At 31.1% G+C, this 22,380-nt stretch overlaps 1 protein-coding gene across 5 annotated transcripts in view; it reads left to right on the top strand.

The window, feature by feature from the left end:
* The window catches only part of CEP70 (centrosomal protein 70), a 32,493-nt gene that overhangs the window by 6,471 nt on the left and 3,642 nt on the right, over window positions 1-22,380 (top strand). For 3 of the 5 annotated variants that reach the window (XM_051985627.1, XM_051985626.1, XM_051985628.1), the window contains 12 exons: window positions 3,325-3,424; window positions 3,679-3,802; window positions 4,148-4,328; window positions 6,769-6,938; window positions 9,242-9,301; window positions 13,068-13,158; window positions 13,246-13,334; window positions 13,900-13,974; window positions 15,943-16,054; window positions 19,287-19,457; window positions 21,466-21,615; window positions 21,783-21,948. In XM_051985627.1, coding sequence (XP_051841587.1) covers window positions 3,325-3,424; window positions 3,679-3,802; window positions 4,148-4,328; window positions 6,769-6,938; window positions 9,242-9,301; window positions 13,068-13,158; window positions 13,246-13,334; window positions 13,900-13,974; window positions 15,943-16,054; window positions 19,287-19,457; window positions 21,466-21,615; window positions 21,783-21,948 — 1,489 coding nt within the window. Of the gene's footprint in view, window positions 1-3,324; window positions 3,425-3,678; window positions 3,803-3,939; window positions 4,329-6,768; window positions 6,939-9,241; window positions 9,302-13,067; window positions 13,159-13,245; window positions 13,335-13,899; window positions 13,975-15,942; window positions 16,055-19,286; window positions 19,458-21,465; window positions 21,616-21,782; window positions 21,949-22,380 lie in introns of those variants that run through there. The other 2 variants (XM_051985629.1, XM_051985630.1) reach the window with 2 other exon arrangements.

The following is a 22,380-nucleotide window of genomic DNA, read 5'->3' as shown; positions in this document are numbered from 1 at the left end:
AATAGAAAGAGAGCACAAGATGTCCCAAAAGCATTAGTGCAGTTTAAAATTTGAATAACCTCAGTAGCAAAGTACAACAAACTTAACAAAAATAAACTTAAAAGGTCCACCAGAATTTAATATCAATTTATTAAATATGTAAATTAAAGTTTATTTTTAACTTAGTTTTGAGTCCAAAATTCCTATTTCTTTTTCCTGCTCCCTGAGAGAGCAGTTTATCAATTATGCATGCGAAATCATGGAAAATATATTTCCATGTTATCTTTGTTGTAAAAAAGAAAATCAAGAAAAATCAAGAAAATATAAGAATTATACTTAGCACTCAAGCACTTATTACTTCTTTGAAGTTGGATAGCATTTTTTCATTATGAGTCTTTTGGAGTTGTCTTTGATAATTGTATTCTTCAGAATAGCTAAGTTTTCACAGTTGATCATTGCTACAATATTGTTATTATAAACAAGGATCTCTTTGTTCTATTTACTTCATTTTGCATCAGCCATATAAATCTTTCTAGGGTTTTTTCCTGAAACCATCCCTCTTATCATTTCTTATAGCATAATAGAGTTCTGTCACAATCATATGCTATAATTTGTTCATTCTTTCCCAAGTTAATGGATATCCCCTCCATTTCTAGTTCTTTGTCACCTCAAAAAGAGCTGCTATAAATAAAAGATCAATTGGAATATTGATATGTTTGTTATTAGAATTCATTGTAACAACTGTCTCTTAATATATATCACTGTAGTTGATTTTTGAACTTTGCAAATCAGCTGCTTGCTCAGTTACTGAAAGGATACATTTAAAATACTAACATTAAAATTATTCAAAGATTGTGATTTTGCTGCCTGCACAAGTTTGTTTTTTTTTTTTAATTTTTAAAATTTTTATTTAATAATTACTTAATATTGACAGAATCCATGCCAGGGTAATTTTTTTACATTATCCCTTGCACTCATTTCTGTTCCGATTTTTCCCCTCCCTCCCTCCACCCCCTCCCCTAGATGGCAAGCAGTTTTATATATGTTAGATATTGTACAACAGTTTTGATGTGACCTCATAAGAAAAAATTTCATCAGTTTGAAAATATCATCCAGAAAATTAAATTAACATTAAAATTTATTTTTAAAAATTCACAAGATTACATTAAAATTTATTTTTAAAAATTCACAAAATTACATAAGAATAAAAGAAATTTAGATAAATTGTCAAATGATTTTTCTGTATTTTGAGCTTTTCATAGCTTCAAACTGCACTAAGAATATTAGAATACCTTGTGTAGTAAGAAGTGACTTGTGTAAGAAGCAAGATAAATTTATTTAAAAGAAATGAGAAGTAACAAGTACTAAGAAATGTGAAGATATAGTGAATGTGAAGACTTTCTAAGGTTATGGTAGTGAAAGAAAGGATAAAAAAGAGAAACTTGAGAGTTGGCAAGGTTGTTATGGTTTTTTAAAGAATGAGCATTTTTTTGCTATTATTTCATTTTTTGATTGATAGAAATCTATTTTCTTTCCCACTAAGTAAAACCTATTTAATAAACATAGTCTTGCAAAACAAATTTCATCACTGGCTATATCAAAAAATGAATGTTTTATTTTGTACCCTAAGTCTATTACTACTCTGTTAGATGGTGGGTAGCATGCTTCATTCATTCATTCATACACATTACAAGAGAGTGGAGAGGAGGAAAGGAATTGCTGAGGGATAAGACTAAGTTAAGAATTAAAGTTAGGGGAAAGGTAGAAGAGATTGGCAATTTTTTCTCAGCAGATCATGACTCTGAAGCACCATGTAACTGAAGAGAAACAGGGAATTTGAATTTGTTAGTCATACCATATAGACTTGGATTCATATTTTATTGCTTTTTCTGGTGAGTGGTATTGGTATGAGTGTTCAATCTCTAAACACAAGGAGGCTGTACCTGAACACTTTCAGCCAGGGATTTGGTTCAATAAATTTCCAAGGATCATCATCCTGTTGCCTCATCTCAACATGGTAGGAAACATGGCACCTTCATGTGATAAGCCATACCTGAAATGTTTACTTCGTTCTGGCTAGCACTAGGGGGTTGAGACTCCAGTCTAGGCTCATATTCATTTAAAATATACAAATATAATGGCTTCCTTTATGTTCCAAACTGAATCCTTCTTTCTACAGGGCACCTTCCCTAATTTCTTTTATTTCTAGTTCTTTCCTTCTTTTAATTATTTCCTGCTTACTTTGTATATCCTTTATATCTGTTTGCATGTTGTTTCCCCCATTAGACTGTAAATTCCTTGAGGATGGGGACTGTCTTTTGCCTTTTTTTATATCCCTAGTGCTTAGCACATAGTAGGTATTTATAAATTCAGTAGACATTTGTAAATATCTATTGAAGGCATCAAATTGAATTATATTAACATTATTATTTGTTGAACAATCACAATAAGTATTACAATAGAGAAAGAGACGCTTGAATTTAAATAGCATCTCAGTGAGGTTATATAGTTTTTTTTAGGCTTACCTCCTAGGCCTACAGCATAAAGAAGAAAAGGTGAAAGGAAAGCTAGAAAAGAATAAAACATATAATAAAAAATGATAAAGCGAAAAGGAGATATTGAATACAGAAATAACAAAATGCTACTAATAGCATTATAGAATTATAAAATTTAGAATTTGAAGGCTACTTCATACTTAGGCCATCTCTTCATCTTACAGATGAGAAGAATGATGCTTTAAGTGTTGTCATAGTGGTATCTATGATGTAGATCGCCTGCCTTTCCTAGATTATTATTATATATATTTGAATTTCCTTGCTTTTAGACTCCATTTTAATATAATGCTAACTGGGAATTTAGTTGATAAGTTAGTATTGTTTTTTCCAATAGCTAGAATGCCTATTGAATTGAAAGATATATGTGTATGTATGTGTACACACACAAAATATATATGTATGTATATATACATAACAAACATATATTTAAAGGTGTTTCATGCTATTTAACTTGACTTGTAAAGAAAACAATGTAATTTTTGTGACATTGAAATAATATTATTCTAAATATAGATTCTAAAATAAAGATGATCTTCCAGGACATTTTTTGTTTAGAGATAAAATTAATTGACTCCGGAATTTAGATTCAATGTAAAGAATTTTAAAAATCTTTATAGTAACATTGAGTTTTTATCTTTTTAAGAAAGTTAATTAGCTTGCTTATTCTTTTTCTTCAAAACTTAGAGCAAAAATTTCAATACCCTAAAGGCAGAAAGCAATTTATAGTCTAATAAACAGTAAATTTTATTTTAGAACTTGTCAGTGATTTTCTTCCTCTTTTTCTGTGTAGCAAGAAGCAACAGAATGGGAAAGCATTAATGCACTGTTAACGAAGAATGGCTTAAAACCAGTGTTTTTTGCCAAAAAGACACATGAAAAAAACCCAGGCGGTAATCAAACTTTACTCTTTGTTTCTGAAGTTTAAAAAAAGGGTCACTTTTCCAAATTATATATATATTAAGTAAAAAATACATTATTAGCTATAAAATACAGTAATATGTTATAACAGAGTAAAACAGAATATGGTATATATACATATACAGCAATATAAAATATGACACTATAAATATTATTCATATTGTATACATATCTATATTTTATTTTTTTTCCAAGTTAAAGTTACTTACATTTTGTGTGATTCCAGATTTAATCATTTTTGACAAACAGTCATCACAGAGGATTAGACAGACTTTAAAAAGGTTGGTGGATGACAGTGCAAGGAATCAGAATATGATCCATCAGCTCATTGAAGCAAATCAACAGCTTAGGTAAGATTTATTGTCGAGTGGAAAAAACAAAACTGTACTTTGAATTGCTCTGAATTTTTATGACTATAAATACATATTTTTATAAGCATACTTAAAAAAAATAAAATACTCTATTTTATCTTTTATGATTTTGACAGATCAGGCTTCTTCTATGGCCTTAAAATATTTGCATGTTAAAGGAAACTTTTTCTACCATTGTTAGCTTATGATGTCAGGCAAAATGTTAAGAGTGACTTAAAAGTTTGGAAAAAACTATTGAATCTAAAATTGAAAAAATTCACCTTATATCTTTGACATGGATTGATGTTATAACCAAGAGAAGGAATTGTGTATTTATTAAATCAGAGATGAACTGCAGCAAGAACAAATCCAAACTTTGCAGGAAGTAAAACGAGCTAATGACTTAGAACAAATTGTGGATAGTGTGAAATCCAAAATCATTGAACTTGAAGAAGAATCTGTAGTCATGGTATCACAGCAACAGAATCAAGTAGAAGAGTTTCAAAAAGATCAAAAGGCTACACAGGTATGAGCACTATATGTATTTCCATAATATTTCAAATAGAAAGTGATTTATAAATATGTTAGACATTTTGTTGTAATTTATGTATTAGCAATAATGATCGGTTTAGAATTAAGGATGTAAGCTTCTTAAAAAAGATCAACTAGCAAAAAGTTCCCATTTAACTTTGATATTTATTAACATGATAAAAATAAAAAAGTGAATATCATTTAATTCAACAAATATTTATTGAAATCTTATCCTTAGTATAACCTCCTTGAGGACTTTGCTTTTTGTCTTTAGGTTTCCATTGTTTACCACGGAGTAAGTGCTTACTAAGTTCTTGATATATTGAATGAAAATATATTATTCAAGAGGAATAATGTAGGGAGGAGACTTAAGGAATCTTTACAAAAGATTACATGTGTTTACTATGCAGACTATATTATGATTTCTTTAATATAGACAACTTGTAGATGAAGATATTCTTTCCACTGATCATGTTTGCACCTTCCCTACAACTTAAAATTTTGGAGGGATTCTTAGGTCACTGAGAAGTTAATAAAAGACTTGATTCAGTGTCATATAGCCAGTTTATGTCAGATGGGATTTTTATCTCACACCCTGGCTCAAGGGCCAGCTTTCTATTTTCTATCCTATGCTGTTTCTCTTACTCATCTTTTAAGAGGTTTTTCCATGGCAAAAATTTAAAATTTACATCAGTTAAGGATTTTGGTACATGAAGTAGAGCTTCATGGTTAATAATACACTAACTTTTATAGCCACTTAAGCATTTTTTCCCGCTCCCTCCTACCTTCCCTGTCAGTGGAAAAAAATTTAAAAAAAAAACTAAACTAAAGATTTATAATATGTAGTCATGCAAAACCAGTTCTCATAGTGATAGATCTCTTCCCTCCCCTCAAAGTGGGAAATTAGGGTCTTCTTTTAGGAAATGAAATAAATACTAAAGTTGTCTCAGAATAAATGCATATACTTCCAAAATTTAGGTAAGACAATGAATTTTAAAAATAAATTCTAATAATATTTACAAAGTTGATCTATATAGAAAATAGAATTTTGGTCATTTTCATTACTACAAATTTTTAAACATATGTAGGTTAAAAGGCTGGTGTTCTTTTGAATGAAAAAGGATTTTTTTTAAAAAGAGAGGTACTCAACTGTGTTTTTCTTTGGCATTGAGATGAAATTGAAGTAACTGCTTTTGACTTACCTATTTTATTTTTTCACATTGGCTTCATTTAGTCAGTTACATATTATATCCCATTTTTGAAAAGGCTGGATATTTTATTTGCCTTAATATACAATTGCTCTCATCATTATCATTTCATAAAAGAATTGTGATGTCCTATAGAGTTTTTTCATATATATTTGCCCAGCGTGTTTTTTTTAAAATCCCAATTAGCCATTTCTGTTCTTTCTAGTCCAAAGATATCTTTGGCAAAGAAAGCAGAAATAAAAGAAGAATTGAGCAATTCTGCAGAACCTTTCTGATTAGTTATTGTTGCCCCTTCTATCCCAAGCAGTGGTTACCTTCTCTTTTCCCTATTATAGCTTTTAAAAAATTCTTTTTGTTGTCTTTAATTCATTCTGAGCTTTAGCACTCCTATTGTCATTATTTTTATAGTAGTATTTCATAGTTTATATTTATAATCTATTATCTGTTCTTACTTCCATCTTCTATATGTCTTTAAAAAATCTAATTTGGTTGTAGAGTAATGATTGCCCTGTCTTACTGGCCATGTCAGAAATATAGACATTGTACACTCGTTACAAGACACTGTAAAATTTCTCCTTCTGTCTAAATGTAATGGATCTGATATTACTCTTTGCTTTTAAATTTCTTGTGGATGATTATAATTCTTCTTATTAACATTTTGCATGCTCTTTAGAAGTACCCAGCAGTATGACAACTTACTTTCCTCTTTTCTTGCCAGTTTTTGTTAATTTCCCTGTTTTATCAGTCCCCTTATTAAGTCTTTCTCTTCTTCAGCTTCTTTTCAGTATTTCTTTTTCATATTAAACCATTTTTGAAACTCAGCCTTTTTCTGCTTACTTCAGATCAACTCATGTTTCTTCAGCTTTTCCTTAAATTTTCCCCAATTCAGTTTTTGGCCTTCTTTACAATTCTGTCCAAGCATCCTCCCTTTACTCCCCATCCCTATTCTCTGGTCTTCTTTCTGGTAAAGTATTTCATGTCTTTTCTTGTTATCATTGTTACTTTATATCTTAAACAAAAAAAATCATTTTTGACAAGAATGTATAATTGACTATTTTGTGGTTTAGGCACTGAAGTGGCTGAAGAGTAGGGGTGATATTTATGTTAGCAACAGGAATTTTCAGAGAAGATGGGTATTAATTGTGGAAATTATCTCTTGGAAAACATCAGTCTGCAAATACCATGTCACCTACATGCCATAATTAGTGGTTTTATTTTATTCTACAGGCAAAGTACCATCAATGTGAACAAAAATGGATGGAGCAGCAAAAAACTCTTTCTTGTTTGCAGAAGGAAATTAACAAATTACAGAAAGAGGAAGAACTTCGTGTTGCCTCTCAGAAAAGAGTTTTTAATCGGCTTTGCAAACAAGCAACACAGACTGTTGTGGATAAACAGTAAGGTTTCCTAGTTAAATTAATACATAATACCATTTAATATGGTTTTTAAAATTCACTTTAATTTGAATTTTGGTCTATTTTGATTTTAAAATTTTGATTTCAGATAGCTATTAGTTTTGGTTTGCCTGGTTTTTGAACAGTAGTGAAGTTTCTCTTTCATGGCTCACTGGAAAAAAAATCAGGCCAAAACTACTTGTAAATGAAACTTGAAATGAAAATTCTCTTTTTTAAAGATAGAGTTTAATATAAAATATTCAGCTCATCTTTCTTTTAAAATAATAACAGGAAATACTTTTTGTTCAGCAAAAGAAACAACAAAAATGGTAGTAGCAAGATGAAATAATATTGGGAGAATGAAATTAAAGGAAAGAAAAAAAAATGAGTAAAAATAAAGGAACACTAAGAGATTAAAGGAGAGGACAATAAGACCAAGAAAGGAAGAAAGTGAGAGAGGGTACCTAAGTTTTGGGGAACTCTTCATTGTTTCACTTTCTTAAGGTCTGCTCTTTTGATGCCATCTTTTCTTTGCTTGGAGAAGGCCTCACATCTCCATTCTGGCAGCCAGATGTGCAGTGAATTCTTACTGGTCACAGCTTTCCCCTTCTGCCCTTACCTTTTACCCTCTCCTAATCTGCTCTGTATTGCATTTGGAAAAAAGTTTCGTTAAGAACCTTTTCTTCTCTGATATAATTTTTAATGCTTGACCTTAACTGGATATGTGAGTGTGAGGCATCTAGCCAGCAGTTTTGTAGTCCTTAAATTGTAATAAATGAAACTGAATTGAGGATTAAATTTCCTGCTTTGATCAGAAGTTTTTCTCTCTCTCTCTCTCTCTCTCTCTTTTTTTTTTTTAATAACTTTTTATTGACAGAACCTATGCCAGGGTAATTTTTTACAACATTATCCCTTGCACTCGTTTCTGTTCTGATTTTTCCCCTCCCTCTCTCCACCCCCTCCCCTAGATGGCAAGCAGTCCTATACATGTTGAATAGGTTACAGTATATCCTAGATACAATATATGTGTGCAGAACCGAATAGTTTTCTTGTTGCACAGGGAGAATTGAATTCAGAAGTTATAAATAACACGGGAAGAAAAACAAAAATGCAAGCAGTTTATATTCATTTCCCAGTGTTCTTTCTTTGGGTGTAGCTGCTTCTGTCCATCTTTGATCAATTAAAGCTCTCTTTATCGAAGAGATCCACTTCCATCAGAATACATCCTCAAACAGTATCATTATTGAGGTATATAATGATCTCCTGGTTCTGCTCGTTTCACTTAGCATCAGTTCATGTAAGTCTCGCCAGTCCTCTCTGTATTCATCCTGCTGGTCATTCCTTACAGAACAATAATATTCCATAACATTCATATACCACAATTTACTCAATCATTCTCCAATTGATGGGCATCCTTTCATTTTCCAGCTTCTAGCCACTACAAACAGGGCTGCCACAAACATTTTGGCACATACAGGTTCCTTTCCTTTCTTTAGTATCTATTTGGGGTATAAGTCCAGTAGAAACACTGCTGGATCAAAGGGTACGCACAGTTTGATAACTTTTTGAGCATAGTTCCAAATTGCTCTCCAGAATGGCTGGATGTGTTCACAATTCCACCAACAATGTATCAGACACTAATGTATCTTTAATGTATCTTTTCTTAATGCATTTAGAAAGATTAGTCATTTTAAATGGAAATGATATAATATAATATATATAATATAATGTAATTATATATACAATTATATAATATAAAATTTATGAGTTTGTTAAAGTATTTTAACAAATTGGCAAGGGAAAGTTTATTTGACAATTTATCTAAACCTCTTAAAATCTTTACTGGGAATGTTGTGCTAACAAAACTCTGGTAAATTTTTAGAACAGTTGAGAAGGGCTTACCTTTTGTAAAAGGAAAAAAACAAGGCAAATGACTTTCCTGAGCTTATTTTAGCTAAAATCTATATCTGAAGTATTATGCTATTTGATGTCTTCAACAGTAGAGAAAATGACACTAGAAATTACGTTAATAATCAAGAAATGAAAAGTGATGGGCATAATTTCTTCAAGATTTAGGTTAACATGACTGATTCTAAGCTAAAAAGGGCTTCTGGTTGTTTTAAAATTCTTTCTTGGTTTTAATATATAAACCACAAATTGTCATTTAATAACATTGCTCTGGCAATAATGCATGAAATAGAACAACCTGTTGTGCTCTTTTGTTAACAGAATTATTACTGAATTTTGAAATCATATACCAAAAATCATAGAGCATTTGGGAAAACTTTGTATTTTATTTTTTCCAGGTTGCTTATCCTGATTGATTATTATGAATCCAAAATTAGAAAAATTCAAAAGGAACTAAGGTAGAATTAAATCCAATTTTAAGAAAAAATGATTAGGTATTAAATGGTTGCTTAATGTTTATGGTGTCTTTTTGAAATTTTGTTTTGGAAATTGATCAACATTTGACACAAATAAGATTCTTGAAGATACTCTTAGAGTGACCTTATGCAGTAATGTTAAGTTATGTTTACATGGTAAATTGCTAGTGTATTGCTAATAGTAAAAATGATATAGTATTCTTTTTTGTTGGACTTAATCACAGTTGCATCTATCTATCTATTTATTCAGTGCTTAATGTATAGGACTAAACTGAGTATTTAACAAAATGCCTAATAAGGATATAGGTATCGTATAAAGATAAAACTCAAAAGTGAAAATGAAAAATCAGGTTTGCAGATATGAACAGAATTGTTATCTCTGATTAATGAATGAGCCCAGAGAATAGATGTTTTTGCCAACTAAAGCATATCCAAGGCAAAAATAATATAAGGAGATGGATATGTCTGTTTGGAGGCTAATATAAAGCAGGGCTTCTTAAACTTTTTCCACTAGCAACTCCTTTTGGCTTGAGAAATTTTTAATGTGACCTATATGGAGTCTTGGACCACAGTTTAAGAAGCTAGGCTATAAAGTATTTATAATGTGAGGACATCAATATACTTTATAAGCATTACATACCCATAGATATAATTTTCTGCTTTTTATAAATATTACAGTTATTAGCATTACAATTTGTGATTTGTTTGAATTGTCCAGTGGCAGAGTTTTCAGTTGAAAACTTTTTGAGTACTTGGAAAACTGTAAGAATGGTCATAACTTATAGCGTTTAACCAAAAAAACGATGTCACTTCTGAAGTCATGTTGTAGCATATATCTTCATTTGCATTTAGTTTAGATTTTCATCTCAAATTGAACAGTATGTATATAGTGATGTACAAGATGACAATGGATATAAAGAAGTATAAGATTCTTATGGAAATTAGAATCTACTTAGGGAAACAAGACAGAAACCTGTGAAAAATGTTTAACCAAACAATAACAATGCAAAATTTAAAAGACAATTAAAAAACAATGGAAAAAACATCACAAAATAGTTAATTGAATGACATAGCCAGTAAATTCAGAGGGAAATATTATTCTATATTGGGGTAGCCAGTGGAGGATCTTTTTTTTGTTGTTGTTTTTGTTTGTTTGTTTGGTAGGTTTTTTTTTTTTTTTGATTTGAGAATAATTTTTTTTTAAAGAATAATAGCTTTTTATTTTCAAAATGTTTATAGAAATAGTTTTTGGTTTTTGTTTAGACAATTGGGGTTAAATGATTTGCCCATTGTCACACAGCTAGTTAGTATTAAGTGTTTGAGACCAGATTTAAACTCAGGTTCTCCTGACTCTAGGGCCACTGTGCCATCTAGCTGCATCCAAAGATAGTTGTCAGTATTTATTCTTGCAAAACTTTGTGTATATATTTTTCTCCCTTCTTCCCATTTTCCCTCTCCTCTAAACAGCAAATAATCTAATATAGGTTAAATTTGCAATTCTTCTAACCACATTTCCACAATTACCATACTGTACAAGAAAAATCAGATCAAAAAGAGGAAAACTAAGAGAGAAAAAAAGCAAACAATAATAAAAAAGGTGAAAATAGTATGTTGTGATTTACATTTAGTCCCTACAGTCCTCTCTCTGGGTGCAGATGGCTGTTTCCATCACAAGTCCATTGGAATTGGCCTGAATCATCTCATTGCCAACAGAGGTTTTATAAGGATTTGAAGTGTGGAAAAAGAGTTGGAGAGGAAATGCATTGGAAGAGATTGGCTTTGAACAATATAGTCATAAGCACAAAAGGACAGGGCATGGAATGAGAGAGCAAAAGGCAGGGAATAAACCACATAAAATGGAATAAAGGAAAGATCTGGGAGATGACAAGAAATATAGTTTGAGGTTAAGACCTTGATTGTCAGAAACTCTTATATAGTAACATTGGGCAAACTGCTATGTCTAGAGTCAGAAAGACTCATTTCCCTCATTTCAAATTTGGCTTCAGACATTAACAGTGTGACCCTAGGCACTTGGGCAGTTACTTACTCCCAGTTGCCTCAGTTCCTTCATTTGTAAATTGAGCTGGAAAACGAAATGGCAAATTACTTGAGTGTCTTTGCCCAGGAAACTCCATGGAATCATGAAGAGTTGATATGACTGAAAACAACTGAATAAGTAATATGAGAAAAAATTTTAGGAAGACCGTGTGTGTGTGTGTGTGTGTGTGTGTGTGTGTGTGTTGGGCAGATAATGAACTGGACTGAGAATTGAATAGGAAAAGCAAATTGGGCTAGATTGCAGTTGGGAAAATACAGTGCTTTATGTGATCTCCAGCAAAAGCTCTTCTTTTAAACAACAATATTCTCTCAGTCATATCATATAACTTCTGAATTATGAAATCTCGCAATCCCAGAAGAATCATGATATCAGTTGACCTAAAGAGTAATAGAAGAAAAACACACAGTTGACATAAAAATACATCTTGTCTATGAGATGTATCATGAGTCATCATGAAGAAAATGTGAATATAAAAGGAGTTGATCAATCTCAGATTTAGATGACAAATTGGATAGAGTGTCAGGCCTGGAGTCAGGAAGATCTGAGCTCCAGCCTCAGATAATTGCTAGCTGTGTGATCCTGGGCAATATTTCCTCATCTGCAAAAATTAGTTAAGAGAAGGAAATGGAAAACCACTCCATTATCTTTGCCAAGAAAACTCCAAATGGGATCACAGAGTCACAACCGATTGAAACAATTAAATAACAACAATAACAAAAAGATTTAACCAGAGGAAGTTTTCTGGTACATTAGATTGATTCTCTGTAGGAAGTTTATAGAAAGACATAGACAAAATTGCACAGAATCAGAAAGTATGGAAGTATTGTAATACTTTCACCAATGGATGGTACACTCACACTGATGATGATCATGGATCTGTTAAAGTATCAGAACTATCTGATAGTAATAGATAGGGTTTTGGGAGAAATAGTAATTAGGGAAACCAGTTAGATTATTGAAAAAATGACATGGAAATAGGATATCTGTTATCTTAGGATGAATTTATTCTAAGATAGCATAGACATAGAATAAATAAAAATTAGATAATCAACCTTGTTGAAGTTAAAGCAGAATTTCTCTGATTTATTGTAACTTATAATGTTACAAGTGCTAATATTGTTGTTGTACCTACTGTGCTTTCTATGTCAGTAGAGGAAAAAGGCAAAATGTAGAGGAAGATTGAACTGTAAGAACATCATATTGGAAGCAAAAGGACATAGCTTCTGCTTAGAATCAAAATCTGGTTCTGTGAGAACTTATAAAGATTTTGGCAAAGCTAAACGGAAGATTACATTTAGAAGGCATATATTTGAAGAAATTGATGTCTTACTACATTACTACTTGGCATGTATCTTAATTGACAAAATATTGCTATGAGGATCTTGAGACCTGAGACCTGAGAATATGTTATCAGATATTTAAGTTGATTTTTTATTGTGGATCAAGCTTTAGCTCTTTAGTTTGAGGATGCTATTGGTCAGAAGAATTTGGCTGACTATCTTAGTGAATTAAGAGAATGCAAAAAAATAACAATCTACCAACTCTCCATTAGAAGGCAATTTTACTACTAAAGAGTAGCAGACAATAACTTTTTACAAAAATTTTATGTTAATTTATATTTAAGATATGTAACTATTCATATCTTGCTACATAAGAATTTTCAGAAGAGGCATGTCTTTTGTTTTATAGGCACTATAAAGAAGATACAGATATTGAAGAAGGAGGAAAAGGAAACTCTATAGATCTGGATGGTACACCACATTATAAAAAACTTCTTATGGTATGAGGACTCCATGACTAATGAAAATTAATTTTAAATGTTAGGTAATAATTTACAGATTTATTGTTTCTGTGATATGTATTATAGTCATTCCAGAATCAACTTAGAGACATTAAAGCCAAGAATGATAAACTTTCATGTGAAAATCAGAATCTCCGCAAAGATTTAGAAAACAGGTGAGAAAAGTGTAATTGATCAAATTTGGAATCTTTGAATGTTCCCTCTTCTGTCATCTTAATCCTAGTTCCTCCTGGTGTGTCTCAGGGAAATAAGAGTTCATATTTAGGAAAGGGAAAATAAGAACAAAGACATCCAAATTAAAAAAGTCAGAATTCAAAGAGGAGAAAGAGAGAGAATTAGGTATACCTTTGTACTTGTATCTCTAGTGCTTATCACAGAGCCTGGCACGGCCAGGTCATTTAATAACTACATATTGATTGATTGTGGGAAATGTGGAGAAATGAATGAGATAAAGTATGGATACTGGATAGATGATATTTGAGATATATTCCCATCAGCTGTGATGCTACTAATATTTACATGGTACGACTTCTTATCTTTGTTCTGGATCATTTCTGAACATCAGCATGATATGCTATCTTGAATAAATGTAAATTTATTTTTGTTATAAATTATTTGTGCTAATATCTAAGCTGTTGCATTTAGGAAATATTTTATTAGGTGCGATCTTTTAAGTTATCTTAGCAAAATTAAATATATTTAACAATTTATTTTCAATAGGCCCTCATCACATGAATTAAGAATTTATAAACAACAAGTGAAGAAACTGGAGAAAGCACTTAAGAAAAATATAAAGTAATTATATTTTACTTAAATACATTTATTGTGTTATTTTAGTTTTGCTTTATTACTTAGCATTATTTATCTATTTACTAATGCAGCTACACAATTTCTTATTAGATATGCTAGTTAGATATGAAATAAGTACATGGGTTACAAATGATATTAAATAGAGCTTATACTAGCCACAGAATTTATTTTAGTTAAATTTGGTGGTATTAGAAATGGTAATTACAGTTATTGAAAGACCCATATTCTCTTTTTAAGTATGCTTGCTTGAATATGATACTCTGTTTCCCAACTCTTCTCTCTTTGCTCTGGTGGTAGCACAGGCCTGCAATATTCTCCTGCAACATGTCCACTCACCTCTTAGCTTTCTAGTTTCCATCAGTAGTTGATTTAAATCCCACTCTCTGCAGAAAGACTTTTTTCATTACCTCCAACCCCTAGTAGTGCCTTCTTTCTGAGATTACCCTCCTTCTACTCTGTATATATTCTGTATATATGTAAATTACTTACATATTGTCTCCCCACTACGCCATGACCTACTTGAGGTCAGGAGTTTGCTTTTGCCTTTGTATCTCCAGTGCTGCCTGGCATATAGTTCCTCCAATGCCCAACAGAAATTTCGCCTCCAGGAAACATTTCTAATTATTCTTGCTAAAATTGTTAAGAGATTAAAGAAATATGCTGTCTTAAATATCAAAAAATATTGCTTGGCACTTTTTGTAATAGTCAAAAACTGGCAATGAATGTATGCCTAACAGTGAAAAGGTTGAACAAATCATGGTCTATAAATGTGATGGAATATTATTGTGCTCCATATTTAGCATATTGGATTACTTGCTGTCTAGGGGAAAGGATGGGAGAAAGGGAAGGGGAAAAAAATGGAACACAAAGTTTTACAAAGGTGAATGTTGAAAATTATGCATATGTTTTGAAAATAAACAACTTTAATAAAAAATAAAAAGTATTTGTAAAAAGAAAGGAATGTAATTGTGCTCTAAGTGATGAATATGAAGAATTCAAAGAAATATAGGTAGATTTGTATGAGTAGATATAGAGTCAAATAAGCAAAATTGGGAGAATTTATATTCCAGTAATATAAATGGAAAAAATGTTAAAAAGGAAGCTTAGTAATTGTACTGACCAATCTTGGTCCCAAAGAACAGTCAGATAAGGAAACACATCTTCCTCCACCTGTTAGCGTAGATGCAAAATGTCAAAAAAAAAAAAATTATCAGATATTGTTCCAATGTCCTATGTTTCTATTTGTCTTTGTTATAAGAGAGGGTTCATTGGGTTTATATGTGTAAGGGGGCATATTGGGAAATGACTGATATAAAAACTAAAGACATCAATAAAGCTTAATTTTTTTAGAAGAAAAAAATATGCTCAGAACAATAAAAATAAGAACATAAATTTTAAGAGTTATTCAACAATGGAGTGACATGTCACTTAATTTTTAAGCAGAGGTGCAATGAGCATTTTTTTGAGATTAATAGAGGTTATTCCTGTGTTAGATGGAAGAGATTGAAATAGATAACTTATCAAATGTCCTAATTCTTTTTTTTTTTTTTTCTGAAGCAATTGGGATTAAGTGATTTGCCTAGAATCACACAGCCAGGAAGTGTTAAGTGTCTGAAGTCACATTTGAACTCAGGTCCTCCTGACTTCAGGGCTGGTGCTCTCTTCACTGTGCAGCCTAGCTTCCCTGTCCTAATTCTTAAGATTCTGTGATTCCAAATCAAGTTGTCCAACCTATCTATTGATTTAAAAAAATGTCTAAAAGTGACATAACTGGTGGTGATATTCATATTTTGGGTGCAAAATTTTATTTTAAGTCATACTAAATGAATAAAAATTTAATCTGATTATCATTTTATTTCCTACAGATCTTGGTATTTTATAACTAAATTGTCCTTTAGAAGAGTTTTGTATATACTGATTTTTTTTGTTTTTTTGGGGGGTGGTATGATAAAGATTACAGGAACTCATCAGAGAAGACAAATCTGAGGGCTTAGACAACAGAGTTTCTGAGATGAGCAAAACAGAAAGCCAGCGCCAGGCCCTGCTTGACCAGAAATACTTCAAGGTACTAATAAGGGAGTAAATACATTTGGGTTTTTAATGAATTGATAACAATTGTATAATTAGCAATCTGAACTTAGAGCTTGTGAAATATTTGTATCTGTTTTTCCTTCCCTTTCCTATGATGTCACCAGTTTTTTCTTTATAGGAACTCCTAAATTTTCTCTCTTTATCCTTTTCCTTTTAATAGTTTAATCTTAGGCAGCAAAATTAAGAAAGCTTATCTTTCACATCTTATTTAGTCTTAGTATCTTCTCTTATTCAGTTTAACAGAAAAGTTTAAAATCAATCAACAGTCAATTACAGGGCCAAAAAGAATTGTCTACGACTTAAATGACTGAACACAAAAATTTGATTCTTAAATCCTTTGAGACTTAGTATTTTATATATCTTTGTACCCTGGATAGCCATTTTGCCTTTTATAAAGAGATATTTAATATTTTAAATCAAATTAAATAAGAATAGACAGTTTTAAAGCAAGTCATTTTTACTACCATACCATAAAACTGGCTTTTTAGTAAGCATATGGGAATAATTTGAGAGATGATACTTAAAATAAACACAAAAAATAGGTCACAGATTTTACCACAATTTCTAAACAATCTACTCCATTGCTAAATTATATTAATTCATTTTAAGCAAGAGTCTCTGGATGCTTAGCTATGCAAGAGGATGAATATGGATTGATGGATTGTTAGAGCTTGTGAGCTGCTTTTATAGTGGAACATTTTGATAAAAATGTTTTGCCAGACCGATGCGGTTTCTGCCACCAAGAATATCAGGAGGACCCATGAAAAATAAAATGGATGAAATGCAGATTTTAAAATGAATTGTAACATTGTAAATTAGAAAAATAGATACTGGATTAAAAAAGAGAAAACACAGAAATAGCATTTAATAGACTAGACCATCCTTATGATTTCATTGGTATAAGGAACTATCAGGTAGTAAATTCCCTTTGTCAAATGCAGGTTGGCACCTCCTTGCAACTTCCAGACTCAGAGAGGTGCTTGGAAGCATGGAGAGATTAAATGACTTGATTAGGATGACAGTCAGCATATGTCAGATTTGAGCACAATTTATTTTGGTTCTAGACAAGGATTTTATCCACTATCCAACTTAAGAGTTGTCACTTGCTATCTGTCATGCTCCCTTCTCTAAGCTCTATCTCCTAGCTTCTCTGGCTTCCTTCAGAACTCATCTAAAATTCTTCTTTCCTTGAGAAGCCTCTTCCTGTTCTTCACTTTAGTATCTTTCATCAGAGACTTAACCTGCTCTATCCTGCATATATCTTGTTTGTATATAGTTGTTTGCATATTGTCTCTGTTATGAGACTATGAATTTCTTGAGGACAGAGACTGGGGTTTTTTGGTTTTTCTTTGTGTTCCCCAACTAGAAGCACAGTACTTGGCATATTGTAGGTGCTCAATAAATGTTAGCTAGCTGATTGATAATATACTTCTTTGCCTCTCACTTAACAGATTAAAGTTGATTAGTCCAAGACTCAAAAACACCGAGAAAAAGAATCATTATTCTGTGAAAACAAGGGAAAATTGTATTGTAGAAGGAAAAAAATAAGTTTTAACTCAGAACCTTATACTGTCTATATACAACAAATTTCATTTGAATTAGTGATCTAAAATATATACTTTTTTTAAAACCAGAAGGAAAATAGCATATTTCTTTTCAGTTGAGGTGAAGAAAGATGTTTTTCAAAAAAAAGTTATTGAAGATAAAATAGATGCTTTATTGGAATAAAAAAATTACAAGATTACAAATAGGATTGACTTTAAAGTAAAAAGCAAAGAAGTATATTGGGAAAAAATATTTGGAGTAAAACAATCTGATGTGCAGATTCTATAAGGAATAGAAGCAATATTTCTTCACTAATGGGGATGTGGTTAAAGGATTTTTGAATATGAGAAAACACGTTGCTAATCAGTTAAAAAGCAGTTCATGTTTTCCCAGTATTGGAAGAACTACAAATCAAACCAACTGATAAAATAATTATAGAATTTCAGTGTGTTGTCAAGGGCGAAGGAAAAGCAAACATTCTCTTATATTGTTGGCAGGACAGTAGATGTTGTGAGCTTTTTAGAAAGTAATTTGACTGCATATTATAAAATTAATAAAATATCATAACTTTTGACCCAGAAATTCCACTGTTGGGGGCTGGCTGATAATAGTGGGGAAAAAAGACATCTGAATAAAAATATTCATAGCTGTGAAATTATATATCTTTTTATATATCTCAACAGTTGGGTATTAGCTGAGTAGATTATTCTGTGTAAATATAAGATAACTATGTATGATTATATACATTATATACATAGGCCATTCAAATTGGAAGAGGGTATTTCTTTACTATGAGATTCACAGTAACTATAAAATCAGAGTTTCAGATAAAAAAAGAGATACAATACTCTTGTACAAAAAATTCTTAATAATTTGGAAATTTCATATAGGGTTAGGATGTGGACTTGGGATTTTCATTGGCAAAAAGGAATTCCTAAAATAAAGAAACTCCTATTAATACAGGTTGACACCTTCTCTAAAACTATTTATAGTCTTATAGAATTGCCTTGGATATTGGGAAGATAAGTCAGTTACACAGCAAGTATGTGTCAGCAAGACTCTAATCTGGTCTTCTGAGTTACTACTACATGCTACCTCTCAAAAGTTGGAAGCCTCATACATAATTCCCATACTTTTCTTATGCTAATTGAGCACTTGGCCAATTGAGTTAATCATTTACTTAATGCAATGTGGGATGCAAAATGAGGTGAACAGGGTAAGAACATGAACTTTGACTATAACAGTATCAAACAATGACAAAAAAAACCCAAAACACGACTTAAATGTAAACAGTCATGAGTTTGATCTTTTATTATTATTTTTGTCATTTTTTGTATTCTTTGAGTGTTACTAAATTTATAAAACCTTTTTAAACATGATTTAGCAAATCATAAATAATTTCAAATTCTGTTTACTTTTAGGTTCTGTGAAGAGTATCTTTGTTTATTATTCTCACTTTTGTTCTTATTGTTGAGAAAATAAAAACAAAAGGCTTATAAGTGGTGATTTTATTAAGATATCCTTATATTTTATAGTAACTATGAACTTTTATAGTAACTATGAAAAAGACACATTGAGTAACTGAACTTTTTACATTTTTAATAACATGAATAAAAATTTCCTAAATTCATTGACTATGTTCTCTTACTATTGCTTTGAAGGTCTTAACCAGGATCGACTCAATTATAAGTAATCCAAGAGCTCCAATAGTAATATACAAACAGAGCAAGGGATCCTTTCAGACTTATAATAAAACTAAAAGTCAAGAATGTGAATTTGAGCATCTTCCTCCCACAATAGAAATGTGGAGGGACCAGCTAAGATCTCTAAAGGTAAGGAAGCATGTGTTCTTTTCAACCTTTGAAAATCAGAGCTGCCGAGTTTTGATAGAGAGATTTCAATAAGAGAAACGCTTAATTTGCTGCATTTTTTATAAAGCTGGAAAACTTCAGATCCTAATTTTTTATCTTTAACATTTCTGTCGTCTATTCTTTTTAACTAGCTTATGCCTTCCTTAGTGCTAGCCTTATTAGCTCCTTTACTGTTTACTCTGTACACATGCCATCCTGTTTGATGAAACTGCAAAGATTGAAGGCTTTCAGGACCTGGATTGTACTGATTAATGTTGTATTCCCCTCTATGCAAAGGCCAAAGAGGCCTTTCATGTCTTCCTTTGTCTTTCATGTATTCCTTTGCTCTATTTATCTTATCTTTTAGCCCCAGCCATTCATTACACTTTGAAATTTTCTTCTCTGTTCTTCAAATTACCTTATTTTCTTCGAATCAAAACCCACCATTTCTGATGCGTCTTCCCACATGAAATTCAGATGCCCTTCATGTCTATAAAGTTGTATGTGTGATTATTCTTTTAAGTTTAAAAATTTTTTTAAAAAAAGTTTAAAAGATAAAATTGCTGGCTGTAGTCTCTCTTCTCTCTTTTTTCTCTCCCCTCTCAGTATAATAAAGTAGAAAGAAAAGATTGTAAGGTCCTTTAGGGCAAGAGTTTTTTTTTAATCTTAGTATTTTTCCTGCTGCCTAGTACAGTGTTTTGTACATTATCACACAATTTGTAATTGTTGAATGAATTGCCATCATTATAATTTTGGAGAATCCACAATCCACAAGGTAGTAGATTATATTAGTAGCTCTGTTGTTCTAGCCATTTTAGTCAAGTCATTAAATCTCTTTCAGCTATTCTATTTCTTAAAAAGTGAGGAAGATAAAAGGGATAAAGTCTCTGAAAGGTGAGATTTGTAGAATAATTGAATTTGAATTGAGCAGAATCACAGACACCATTTAGTCTAAATCATACCTGATCGGGAATTCCCCTACATTATGCCCAACTATTGCTCATCCAGTCTTACCTTGAAGATCTCAGGAAAGTAAAGGAAAATTGGAGGAGGAGACAACTGTCTTTTTTGAATCACTCATAGTATCCATTGTATGTAGATGCTTAATAAATATTTGGTCATTGATCAATAATATTACAATGTCTTTAGGTTATTAATAATTTTGGGTAATTAGCCAGTCGTACAGTTCTAAATTTTATGCCTAATGATACAATAAATGAAGATTGTATTTCAAAGTTTAAATAACTATAGATTATCTGGTTAACTAGTTCTTTTATAAGCTAAGATCTGTTGTAAACTATTGAGTATTAATTGGATGCTTTTTATGAACTTTATAAACCATAGGATGTCAAGAAAAAAGAAAGTGAACTATAGTTTTGTAATTATTTAAAGCCAGATTTTTTTATATATGTACTTATACTTACTTATAGGATATATATATGTATATATATATATATATATATATATATATAAATCATATTGCTATACTTCATTAATGCAGATCAATACACCTCTCATAGCTTAGTAGATCAAATAATGAATCTTAAATTAAAAAAAATTAAATCATTATTGGTCTATCTTTAGTTGGTGAGCTTCTCTAAATTCACTTAAACTGGTCTTATAGAATTCATTACTAGGCTCATAATTGGGTTCTTTACAGATAAAGACAAGCCAAAGATTGAATTCTGTAGACATAATCTGCAAGAATGCAATTATCTTCAAAACACTTGAGGAGTATTATTTTAGTAAAAGTGGGAAATCATATATATTATATATATATATTTTAAATAACATTAACCCCTGAATGATTTGGAGTTTCTGAAAGCCCTACTGTCATTCTTTTTTTTTTTTTTTTTAAATAGTCTGTAATCAAAGTACAGTCTTATTCGTGTGGAAATTTGGCTTGTTAATTATCTAGGATTAAGTTTTTTGGAAGCATACTAATCATTTTTCAAACAGATAATACTGTGTAGTTTCTTCTATTATAAAGGACTTGTACAGATCCCTGGAAAAACTATCTGAGGTGTTGTTGCCTTGGCATAATATGAAACAATATGAAAAGAGTGAAGATGGCATTAAAGTGGAAGATCTTCTATTTATTGTTGATACCATTTTGGAAGAAGTTGAACATAAGAAAAAGGTAACCATTAATCCATATTTAGAACGCAAGATAACTATATCAAAATGTATCATGAGCATTACCTAGTACAACATTTGCTGGGTTTTTGTTATATTCGTATTTTAGATGAAATATTTGTTGGAGTTTTTTAGTTCTTGTTTTTGTTTTGTTTTATTTTTTTTTGGCAGGATGATGTACCTTGCCCTGAAACTTTACAAGCAATTGTTAATCACTTTCAAAAGCTATTTGATGTGACATCTGTGTCTGGAATCTATCCTCGAATGAATGAAGTTTACACCAGACTTGGAGAAATGAATAATGCTATGAGAAATATCTATGAGATTCTAGAACTAGGTGAGAATATTCACTTATAATAATAGTATGTTTTAGTACAAAGAACCCTGCATTTGTAGTTAGAAGAGATGGAGGCTAATGCTTAATATACCTTATATTGGTCAAGTTACTTAATTCTTTGGTCTCAGGGGAGGAGATTGAACTAGCTAACCTCTAGGTCCCCTTTCAGCTTCAAATTCTATAACCCTTTGGCATTAATTTTGTCCCATTTAGGAATTAATGATAGAACAGTGACAAGAAGTAGGTAAGCTGGTGGTATAGAAAAGAAAATAGCAGTGAAAATAATAATAATAACATAAAATAATCACTAACATTTATATGACATTTACTATGTGCCAGTACTGTGCTAAGCAATTATCTCATTTAACAACTCTAGGAGGAAAGGTGCTATTATTATCCCCATTTTATAGACAATGAAACTGACATAAACAG

Source organism: Antechinus flavipes, chromosome 3 (genome assembly GCF_016432865.1).
Source record: "Antechinus flavipes isolate AdamAnt ecotype Samford, QLD, Australia chromosome 3, AdamAnt_v2, whole genome shotgun sequence".
Taxonomy (NCBI): Eukaryota; Metazoa; Chordata; class Mammalia; order Dasyuromorphia; family Dasyuridae; genus Antechinus; species Antechinus flavipes.
The sequence above is the reverse complement of the archived record's forward strand: the minus strand, read 5'-3'. Positions and strand labels throughout refer to the sequence as shown.